We start from the raw sequence: 12,102 nt of genomic DNA on the forward strand, positions 1-12,102 counted from the left end.
AACGTCGCCCAGGAGAGTAGGAGCAGCTGCTAAGCACCGACGGGACTCAGTACATGTCACGTGACGTTTACGTGTGCAAAATTCCGCCTACGATTTCAGTGGGCCTATTTAAGCGGCCCCGCAATGTACTTTTTCAATTCATTCATTCATTCATTCATGCATTCATTCTCTTTATCTTTTACCGACCACGGAATAAACAGTGCTAGTTTCGCACTAGAAGTCTCACTCCTGCCTGGTCGCCATGGTCTACCGGAGGCCTGCCGACAACGCCACGCTACCCACTAGTAACGCCGGTCGAGGTTCGAGTAACTGGCGTCGCAACAGTGGAGGCTAATCTTGCCCAGCTTACCTGGGGAGGGGATGTCGCGGAGTTTGAGGGTGGTGGTGGCGGGAGGGCGCGCCAGGCTTCGCCCTGGCGGGTGGTGTGCTGCCCCGGGGTCTTGCTGCTGCTCCTGGTGCGGACTTTGCCAGAGCTGGGCCGAGGTATGAGAGTACTGGTGTGCTCCTGGCCTTGGAGAGTGTCGGTGGAGGCTTATACCGCTGCTTGCCGTTACGGACGATGCTCGCCGACTTGCAGTCGTGGTCCACGGAGGAGTACACGGTTCCGCAGTTCTGGCAGCTTGTGCCCGTGGAGAACGGGCACGCGTCCTAGCGATGGTCGAATTTGCGGCAGCGAGTGCACGCCTCGATCTTCTACCGGAAAGGGGCACATCGAAGGGCACAGCCCTCGTAGTTGATATAGCAGGGGACGCGGTTCCCTTGGAAGGTGAGGACGGGTTCGGTATTGCCCAGTCGCCTGGCGGATCTGATTGTGAGGTTGGGATTGTAGCTGATGAAGGTGGGGAGGATGGCTTGCTCAGGTGTGTCGGTAGGCAGGAGGATGACGCTGCGAGAGGTGTCCGAGTGGTCAGCTACGTGGGAGGCCACCTTGTAGGTGGTTCCGTTGAAGGTGACGGCGCGGATGATCTTGTAGAGGTCTGCACGGTCCACATTTGGTGTGTTGAGTTGAAATCTGGGGTTTTACGTGCCAATGCCACGATTTGATTATGAGGTACGCCGTAGTGGGGGTCTCTGGATTAATTTTTCCCACTGGGGGACCTTAACGTGCCCCCAATGCACGGGGCACGGCGTTTTTGCATTTCGCCCCCATCGAAATTCGACCGCCGAGCCCGGGATTTGATCCCGCGACCTCATGCTTGGCAGCGCATCACCATAGCCTCTAAGCCACCGCGGCGGGTGCTTGCCAGGATGGTATTGCTAGTGTTGTTGACGGGTAGTTGCTCTTGAGTGGTGTGGTCGCAAGAGGGGGGGGGGAGCGGGTGTAGGCCGGCCGCCTTGATCTGGCGTAGGACGCAGGGGTAAATTTTGGTGCAGTCGAGATCGCCCCGGATCCTAGGAACGATCTTGCAGTCGTTGGCCGGCGACGGTTTCGTTGCTTTCTTGTATGGTTGCGTCAGTGATGCTGCCGATGTGGTAGGTGGCGAGGGCTGTTGATGTCGGGCGGCGTTGGTGTGCAGCTCGCGCGCTGGCAGCGCCAGCTGCGCCTCGCTCCGCTCCACCGTTCATGCCGGGGAGCTGGGCTTAGCGTGGGGGGTGCCGGGGACGAGCCAGAAAATGGGCTATATCCTTCACAAGCGTCGTCGCTGCTACCTAAAAAATGACTGGAAAGGGTGGCGACAGCACTCACGAATGTCTGGTCAAAATTTCGAGGCACTGGGCATCATTGGCCAGGCGCCAGGTCGAGGAAAACGGGAGCCGGGACGAACGCTGCTTTCCCTGCTCCTGTCCGTGGTGCGTCTCCTATCTTTTTTTTTTTTTTACAGTCCTTAGGGTCAATTAGGCGGTGGAAAAGTTATCGAAACTTGCTAAAAGCTGAGTATCTGGGTCCATGCAATTTAGGAGGCCCTTAGCATGCAGTAAATGATTAGCCAGATCCAAGTAGGCTCTGCCAGAAACCATTACCAAATCCAATCCAGCTGGTGCGTAATCTTTAGAGACGGTTTTGCGTCTTTTAGGGCTTACGCGATCTGTCGCGGTAGGAGCGGTGCTTTTCCTATTGTGTTATTTAGCAATCTAGCCGAACCTAATCTAGCCCAATTCTACTCGCGCATTACCAACTAGCCCGCTCCCAAGCCATAAGGCTTGGGAGCGGGCTAGAGAAACATTATACAAATAATGTTTCTCTTTGGAGTCCCGTTAACAAAAACATGCACACGCAGTTTGTAAATAAAATTGAGTTGTGTTGTGGTAAAGGGCACACTTAGTGGTTTCAGAATTGCGCATCACAGACGCCGGGTTGCGCCAGCTGATGACGCAACAATAGTGGAGGTTGCGCGATGGAGGATTACCGCGGTGCCGAATGCTGCGGTGGTGCCGTGTCCGAAAAATTGGATGTTTTGTCCGAAGTAAGCATTGGCAGCGATAGCGAGGCTTAGCGTTGCGCTTCTCGTATGTTCTGTGCGCGGGTGCGAATTGCTGGTGCGACGCAGCGCGCAAGGCAACTTCTGCTGGTCGGAATTAAGGAACAGCGCTACGGCAGCTACCAGGCGTCTCGCAACGCTGGCCTGATGAGGAGCACGGGAAATATCAGATGACGTTAGCTTGACGTTTACTGCTCAGGCTATAGCATACACACAGCAGCCCTATAGAATACACACAGCATTAATTCTGACCACAGGTGGTCAGAATTAATCGGCACACTGTCGAAGAGCGTTTGCACCATTTGGGGCTCATTTTAAATCCCACATGCGATAGTCGTCATCTGCCTCGCTTGCGTTTCCCTTCTTGAAAACTCTGCGCTGGCTACTTTCCTGTCGCGAATGCTACGTATGTCACACGCTGACGACGCACACGCGCCGTTCGTCACCTGGAAGCATACCGGGCACACGGCGTTAAAGAAAGGATGTGCGGGTAAGATAGATGACGGTTATCGTTGTGGGACAAGATCATTGCCCCAAAGGGTGCAATCAATTTTTTTTTCTTTAAGAGCGCAGCCTTGCACTGTATACGGCGACCCTCACGAGTAGTAACCCACTGTGCATGTTTCGTGACGTTAAACTTCACATTTTCTTTTTAGACCAACACTATAGCTCCGGAAGTGATTCAGCATAATTATTGTAACGGAAGGCCAAGATGGCTCACTCAGCCAAAAGTGTATATGGAACGTTGATCTTACAGAAGCGCTGGGGTCCAAGGCTGACACTTCCGGCGCGTTCCCCAGCCGCCGATCGAGATGAGCAAGAAACAGGGAAGAGATGAGGCTAGGATCGTCACATGCATATGTATAGGTAACCTTACAACATAAAGAGATAGGCAAAGTACTAAAACTTGACGAGTTAACACAGGTTCCGTGACTGTTTGTCCCATCTGCGTTTGAAAGGGATACCAGTAGAAATCGTCGTCGTCGTCGTCATCATCATCATCATCATCATCATTTAAGCCGAAGGCGATTACGTTCGAATGGATTGCGATTGTAGGCTGTTTCGCGTTTGATACAGTTTGCTCCGTCACTACTGTCTTTTCTCGACGTGTCCGCACGCACAACTTGTATTCGCGCAAATCTAAGTGCGCGCGCGACACGAAGTGCTCGACAAGCTGGCACGCATACCAGTTTCCACGTCCTCAATAAAATACATCCTACGGCGCACCCTCCCCGCTGTCCATGGTGCTCATCTAAAGCCACCCTATACCGTATCACGTGGGCATGTCAGGCCATCACTGCCGTACCCCCCATGCAATACCGTACAGCGGAGCTGCTGGCCAGTGAGAGCCTGGAAGATCGGCTGTGTCTGATTGACTCTGCGGCAGCTGCAGGCGGAGCCCTAGACTGAACCTCCCCCCCATCGCAAGCCAAGAACCTGCGACCATTCAGAGTCTCTCCGCAGCAATCTTACTGCAAATAAATAAGTTTTCGCCACCACCACCAACGATGACACCCTGTAAACATCTGCCACCTCAACCCCCCCGCCCCCAACACGCACACTTTTCACCTCTCCCCGACCACGCGACTTGGCTGTATTCCGCTCGCGACCCACAAAGGGCCCGCGTGGCCAGCAGTCGGCCAGGTTCCCTTTTGGAAGTCAAAATTTTCTTTTTCTTCCCACCCGCATGATAGTTGAGACAACAAACGCCTCGCGCACTCTCGCGCACCTGCCGCTGCTGACCCGCTTTCCCGCGCGAAACAAAACGGAATAACTGCGGCACCGTGACCCGCCGGTCGGTGAAGCATTCCTTTGTTGTCTCTCGGCCCCACCGCCAAGACGCGGTGTGTGTAGGAACACCGCGCGCGGTGTGCAGATCGAGCTCTCTCTCTCGTTTTTGAAAGTCTTTCTCGTTTATTGAGCTTTCATATATTTTTCTTTTTACTTGCTTCGCAGACGTTGCTTGTTAAGCGCCGGCGGAGACCCTTCGCCGCGGCCCACGTTTCAGACTCGGTCGCCAGAGTGTTCTTCGAGTTGTTGTTGGCCGAAGCCGTTGGTGTTGGCGGGTACGTCGCGCGGAGGTGTAGCGGCGGTTTGTTGCATCGGCGCCAAGCGGTGACGGAACGCTCCTGGAATTGAAAAGAAAAAAAAAAGTAAAGAAGAGGGTAGTAAGGAAACGAGCCGGTGCGTCGGCTATGACTCGTGTTAACCGACCAACGATTTTGTCCTAGCTGTACGTGCTTTGGTTGTTTTATTTTTCCGTGCGGGGGACCTGTCGTGGGTGCTGGGGTCGGAAAGCGAGTGTTTTTGCATGACGCTTAATTTCAGCGCTTGCAACACGTGCAATACATGTTTAAAGTGCGTTTGTTTCCGTTTCGCCCGCAGGTTTTATCTTTCAATTAGCTGCAGACATGGAGCAGGATATCATCCCGTCTCCCGTTGGCATTATAAGATCGTAGTTAAAAAAAAAAAAAAAAACGTATAATTACTTGTTGCACTCTTGAAGAAATAAGGCTTCGTAGCGCAATTAATTCATATTAAAGAATACTCATCTGCCCCGTCCCGTATCGTCATACCAAATGTCACATGGGTTTATAATGAAACATATGCGTTTTCATACAAGATCCCAGTAAAATTATGGATGTAGGGCATATGTTGCATGCGTTTTTTTTTTCAGCAGCTCGGTCGACAGCTGTCAACAAATCAATAATTAGCAGAATGAAAAAGAATGCTGTGTCAGTACTCGTTTAACAAATATGTCCGGTGATATGTCAAAACGTTTCAAATTTGCTCGTTTGGACTTCTCTGCCCGTCGCTGTCTTGCAGCTTTGGAAGAATCTCTATTTATGAAGGGACAACTATAGGGAAGCGCTTACTCAGTTCATACTGATAGATTGTTATTCGAAAGCTTCATTTTCGTTAATTTCGCGATAAGTTTACTAGCAGACGAAAAAAAAAAAAGACGGTCAAAGTTCCCTATTTTGAATTGCGCGCCGCAACCTCCGCGCTGGTTGGTCACTGTGACGTCACGGATATCAAAGCTACTTTCACGTATTTGGGGCGTTGTCGCGCACTACACTCTTTAAAAAATCGCACCTTTTGGGGTGCATATTTGCCACACAACGATAATCATCATCTGTCTTGCTTGCGCTTCCTTCCTTGAAAACGCTGCGCTACTTTCCTGTCGAGAATGCTCTGTCATGCTGACAACGCGCATGCTGTGGCAAAAGGGTGTAATTTTGCTTAAGAGTATAAGGAAAGTTTACACCCTTTGAGTCGTATCTTGCCACACAACGATAAACGTCATCTGTCTCGTCCGCATTTCCTTTCTTTAACACTGCGAGCCCAGTACTTCCCAATAACGAAAAATTATTGGGTTTTACGTGCCAAAACCACTTTCTGATTATGAGGCACGCCGTAGTGGAGGACTCCGGAAATTTCGACCACCTGGGGTTCTTTAACGTTCACCTAAATCTAGGTACACGGGTGTTTTCGCATTTCGCCCCCATCGAAATGCGGCCGCCGTGGCCGGGATTCGATCCCGCGACCTCGTGCTCAGCAGTCTAACACCATAGCCACTGAGCAACCACGGCGGGTAATCCCAATAACGAACGGCATGCGCATTATCAGCATGACATAGCATTGCCGTCAAGAAAGTAGCGGGCGCGGTGTTTTCAAGAAAGGAAACGCAAGCAAGGCAGATGACGATTATTGTTGTGTGGCAGATATACACCCCAAATGGTATAAACCCTTTACACTCTTAGAAAATTTTACACCCTTTGGGGCGTATCTTGTCCCACAACAATAATCGTCATCTGTCTTGCCCGCGTTTCCTTTCTTTAACGCTGCGAGCCCGGTACTTCCCAGTCACGAACGGCATGCGCGTTATCAGTGTGACGCAACATTCTCGACAGAAAGACAAGAAAGGAAACGCCAGCAAGGCGGATGGCGATTATTATTGTGGGACAAATACAGCCCAAAGGGTGCAACCGTTTTAAGAGTGTAGAGTGTGGTCATGAGGGGAGTAGAGGTTACTCCCTTAAGGGAATGAACTGTCTAACAGTCCTTTTCCCGTTAAATAACGAGAAAACTGTAAACATATTATTTTGATGAAATCCTAGAAAAAGCAAGCTAACAGAAAACAGAAGAGAGCAGAAAAGATGTTGCGAAAATTGAGACACGTTTTCAGTTTGTATTTTTCTCCACAGGAAATGTTTAACTGTACGTATTCTAAGTGATTGGCCTGGTTACAAGACGCGCGCACGTTGCAAGGTGATCTCACTTTTCTCCATGTGTTCCACCGCTTTATATTACACGGAGGCCCTTTCCGTGGACGCCCTACCGTGTCACGTGATGCTGGCCGACCTTCGATGTTTCGCGCTGAAACCACAAGCGGCCGGCAAGCAACCGCGAACCGTCCACGAAATGCATTTTTGAGTGGAACAAGAACCTCGAAACGCCCGCAACAGCGTTGATAAAGGCGTTCCATCGATGTCAATATAGGAACAATAGGCCGCTCACAGTGCGCACATGCCAGGCTCTAAACCTCCGCCATCTGCTCGGCCCGGCGTCCTACAGCTACTTATGGAGCATGTGTGTGATACATAGGCGCGTGTTTGTATACACGCACGTGATGAGAGTGAGAGAAAGAAAATAACGTCTTTTTGTTCTTCGTTCCCTATATGCACGAGTTTACGGCGCAGAAGATTTCATTGTCTTTCCGCCTCGCCCGAAGAACGGCGCGACAGACACGCACACATTAGGAGGGGGAAGGCATTGCGTGTCTCCCTCTCTCAAGGTTCACGGGAGATCCCGAAGTAGACTGCGTATAATGACTGTAATATACACAGAAGCAGCTACAGCTAAGCGGTCGACTGGAATAAGGAAAAACAAAAAGAAGAATAACAGGGTATTTGCCACGGCGTCTTATTCCACGCCGTCTGAACTCTCCACCCCCTGCCGAAGTATATACATGCACGCACACGCACACACTTGTTACCGCTGTTTGCTACGTGCGAGCGAGGACGCGTGGAGGAACTTGGAGGAAGTGCTATAGGTGTGCGCACAGCCCGAGACGGCCACCACTACGCGTGCAGAAGCGGCGAGGGAGCATCGCGGCGGCGGCGGCGTACGCGCTGGTGGTCGGGCCTTGTAATACGTGCGACGATTTCAAGCAGCTCCGGCGAGTGTTTGAGGCTAGCTGGGGCTGGCCTGCTGCCGACGCCGCTGCAATCGCTGCCTGTGCTACGACGGCGACGCCCCGTCGCTAGCGGCAGAGTTTTAGAAGAGGTCAGCCAGCGGCAAGTGCGTCGTCGTTCGTTCGTTTCGAGCGCGCGGTCGCGCCTTTGTGTGTGTGTGTGTACGCGCGCTTGTGTAGACAGACGGTTGGACGACTTCTGCACCCGCAACGACGTCGCCCGTGCGGGGCACACTTATTGGCTATCGTCTGGTCGCCGTCTGGAGCTCGTCGGCGCAGGACGCGCGTGATCGTCTGGAAGACCTTGGTGAATTGTATTGTGATTTGCGGTCGTGTAGTTGTGGTTCGACGCATTTCCGTCTGCTTGCAGCGGTCATCTGGACGTGCTTTCCTGCGACGTGCAATTCGTTGCCCTCTCTTAGATACAGTGAAACTGTCGGTGTTTATGGTCCGAAAAATGTGGAAATATTCGGAAGTCGAGTCAGAAGACGTGTGTGCCTTTGTGGAAGTTTGGAACGTCCGTGCATGTGCGCGTGTGTAGTGGTTGGTTGTCGAGTCACGATTAAGACAGCTGTGACGCGGATCGTTCATTTGTGACGTGTGTGCGTGCTGGACTTCGACGGTCGCTGAACGAATGACGAAAGACGAACACGTAATGCTAGTAGCGAGATGTGTACCTGGTTCCTATAGATCTCGGTTCATCCTGGTCGCCGGAGGTGTTTTGAAAGCTGTCTTCTCAGGGTATATGGCGTCCTACTCCTGACTCGAAGCATGCCAGCGTATGCGTATTGCGGAGTGATCGCTTGCCGCCGTGTCTGAAGTGATTAATTCATCGGCTTCCGGTTCACTGTCAAGCAAACCCGGATTGCCAGTGGAACTGAGCTCCGAAACCGAGCCACCTTCACTGCAGTTTCACCGTCCGTAGTTGGTTATATTCGTTGCGAAATAGACCTCTACGCGCCGAGACAAGTGCGCGTACATTGTCTGTGACGTACTCGCTGGCGTCGCCATAGTTTTTGCCTTAGGTAAACCGACGCTGTATGGAATGACTAACGTGTTTACAAACTTTGGTTACGCATCCGCTCGTCAAGCCGCCCTGAGAGAATCTCTCGCCTAGTACGCGTCGCAGTTGGAAGGGCGTGGTGAAGTTTGTCGGCGCATTATAGCGCGTCTTCACATTCGCAACAGATTCGACTTTAACGAGTCACTCGCGTCATAGTTGACGGCCAACGTCGAAGGTCAAGAAAGTGTACCCCTTTGTCTTTCCTTAGGCACGATGTCATAGGCGCAAGTGTTCGGCAGGCAACAGTAGTCTGACATTTACGCTTTCCGCGGCTTGGTATTGAACGGTATATGTACTGTACATATAGTTGTCTCGGCCGCATGCGTTGTCGTGTTATCGTGACATCGTCGCAGTGTTTGGTGGCCTTTCGCGCTGATTGTGGGAAAGGTGTATGGTAACAGTGCGCGGCTGTAGTTCTGTGTCGAACCTTTCGTCGTGTTGAAGAAAAACGTCACCCCGAGGTCAAGGGATACATCAACATCAACGACAAGCTGGGCCTCAGCACCGCGAACGAATATGAAGACGCTGAAGCAGTGCATCTCGGCTCCCTCGGAAGGTGAGACGTACATACACGTTATTTCTATCTCGCGACATATTCGTGCTCCCCGCAAAGTGTCTCGGGTGAGCGCGCTACGTTCGCGCTCCTTCGCTCGAAATCAACGAAGTCGTCGCGCCATTGTTATTTCAAAGGAATGACATGCTGAACAGTAAGGGTGCTGCGGAGCATATGCGCTTTGTGACAGCTCGAAGGTAGGTCGGTGTAGAGAGAGAAGCATAAAGGACAGGCAGCCGAAGGTTCCGAAAAAAATAACATCGGAGGCGACCTCTCTGAAATATCAGGCGGAACTCATCCTTAGGAAGTTATTACGTTAATACGAGTTGCATTCAAGTAGTGGTGGATGTGTAATTTGATGATGGCGAATTCATTCTTTGGTAGATGTTTCATAGATTACGTTTACGTTCTGTAATTGTGGGGAGTGTAAGTTGTCGGCTTCGGGGGCACATACCCAGGGACCCAAGTTCTCTACTAGGTCATCCAGCAGCCAGCAGCAAGTTGTCTATTCGTGCACGTGCATACCCAATGGTCCATGATGTCTGCCCGCCAAGACCACAGCCAGCGCATACCTAGTGGCCCAAGCTAGTCGACAGCTTGGGTCACAGGAGAAAGCGGCGTAACGAGGACAGATAGATAGATAGATAGATAGATAGATAGATAGATAGATAGATAGATAGATAGATAGATAGATAGATAGATAGATAGATAGATAGATAGATGCTAAAGTAGACTAAGCAAGCTAATCGCATTAAATGACGCTAGAGGGAGAACGACAGTCACTGTTGTATCTTGAAAAAAAAAAAAAAGCAGCTCACAACACTGATTGGCAATCGGTACCGGTCATCGAAAAATAGATTGCGCTATCATGCGCCACCTGCTTCTTGAATCATTTTGCGTGCAATCGGCGCAGCGCACACGACAAACCGGACACGCGGGGGGCCCCTTTCTAAATTGCTCCTATACACGTAGGTATTGCGTCATTCGACCCACATACGTAACGATTATTGCTGCACAGCTCGTTCATTGTGAACACGAAACCCGTGTTGGGCACCGAAACATTATAAAACTTTTACATTTTTTTCTTCGACCTTGTTGTTTTTTATTATGGGGTTTTACGTGGCAAAACCACTTTATGATTATGAGGCACGCCGTAGTGGGGGACTCCGGAAATTTTGACAACCTGCGGTTCTTTAACGTGCACCTGAATATAAGTACACGGGTGTTTTTCGCATTCCCCCCTAGATCTGACCCTTATCTACCCTGATCGCTTGTTATAAACCTTATCGGACTCGATCCGAGCTTTATCAACCCTTATCCGTCGGTATGAGTCTTATCGCAATTGACCCGATCCTTTCAATTCTTGTATGTCCTTATTAACCTTATCGGAGCTGATCCGATCCTTAACAACCCTTATCGGTATACTTATAACTCTGATCAGAATTGGTTTATAAGCCCTTATCGCTCTTTAGGATCTTATTCATCCGCGTCGAACGATTATCAACCGTGATGAGACCCATATAAGCCCTCATCACTCCTTATCAAAATCAACTCATTGACTGCTTGTATATCTGACGTAAAGCGCACGAGCCCTTAGAGACCAGTGTCATTTCGATCGGCGAAGGAACGCCCCAACGTAAGGCGCATCCCGCAACCACCGAAACGCATCGGAGATGTGGCATGTTTTGCATTAAACTTCCGCAAAATCGGAATTTTCCTTATGTCTACAATGCTACAAGTCAGCTCTACGTGTTGTTCCAGAGATGTCTTTTATTCCACCATCGCTAAACCTTTCAAGAAAACTTTCATAGAAACTATTCTCCTTTGATATTTGTTTTGTACCGCCGGTACAACACATTCACATGGTTCAAATATATTCGCCTTCTGCAAGCGTGGTTGTTTAACCCAGTGGGTAAGGCACTCGACTTCTGAGCGCGGGTATACTATAGTACTTTCGAAACTCACCGCCGCCAACGTTTTCCCTCTCGAATTTGTTTTGTTTTATGCATTGATTTCTTTATAGCAATTTGTCTTACACGACAGATGGTCGTATTTCCTCGTTGTATAGGCGTAGAAATGCTTACGCATTAAAAAAAATTGGAGGACGCTTAAGCTTCGCCTTCAAGAGTGGAACGCGATAGCGTTATCGCACCCCTTTCGCCCCGCCCACTCATTCGCTCGGCATGCTCTTGACGAGACGAAGGGGAGAAGCGGGCGAGTGGCGCACCACCTGTTGGGGCAGCGCCGTACATTGCGAGGAGGGGGTCTTCTGTGTTTGCCGCAAGATGGCTCAGCGTGTGCGCCAAGCGCAGAAAAAATGTAGCGGAAACGTACTTCGCTACTCGTTTAACTGCAACCTCTGTAATTTACATGCTCATAATTACCGATATACACCGCAGTATAACTTTCTACGGCACGTTTCTAAGGCAACACCGCATTCACTAGAGGCGCTTTTGTCCCGCTTTGAACCATCGAACTCATGACTGAGTCTCATGGCTCCGTCTCACACTCCGGAGACCCTGGTTCGAAACCCACCCAGCCCATCTTTCAGGTTGTTTTTATTTATGAATTGCCTTCCGGGATTTTCCGCTCACGGCCAACACCACCGACGCCGGCTTTTCTGCGACACGAGCTCCTTAACGCTCTCGCGTTAAAAATTAATAAAAAAGATCCTTGACAGGTGTACACCAATCTGAACAACTGATACATTTAAGACAGATAAGCCCTTTGATCGATGTTCTTCAGCTGAAAACGTCACAGAGGGACTTCGAGACCCTTTCAATGTTTACACACACGTATTCCATGACGACTAACTTGCATGTAGGCTCCCTAATGAGGCGCAAGTTACAACAGCCTATAAGTATATAGA

General features: G+C 50.4%; 1 protein-coding gene across 1 annotated transcript in view; it reads left to right on the plus strand.

Annotated features, from left to right (window-relative positions):
- Nucleotides 1-7,273: 7,273 nt before the first annotated feature.
- LOC142557162 (ras-like GTP-binding protein Rho1) overlaps nt 7,274-12,102 on the plus strand; it is a 34,043-nt gene continuing 29,214 nt past the window's right edge. Inside the window, exon 1 of the mRNA XM_075668825.1 lies at nt 7,274-9,236. Coding sequence (XP_075524940.1) covers nt 9,197-9,236 — 40 coding nt within the window. The 5' untranslated portion in view covers nt 7,274-9,196. The remainder of the gene's footprint in view (nt 9,237-12,102) is intronic.

This window comes from Dermacentor variabilis, chromosome 9 (genome assembly GCF_050947875.1).
Source record: "Dermacentor variabilis isolate Ectoservices chromosome 9, ASM5094787v1, whole genome shotgun sequence".
Taxonomy (NCBI): domain Eukaryota; kingdom Metazoa; phylum Arthropoda; class Arachnida; order Ixodida; family Ixodidae; genus Dermacentor; species Dermacentor variabilis.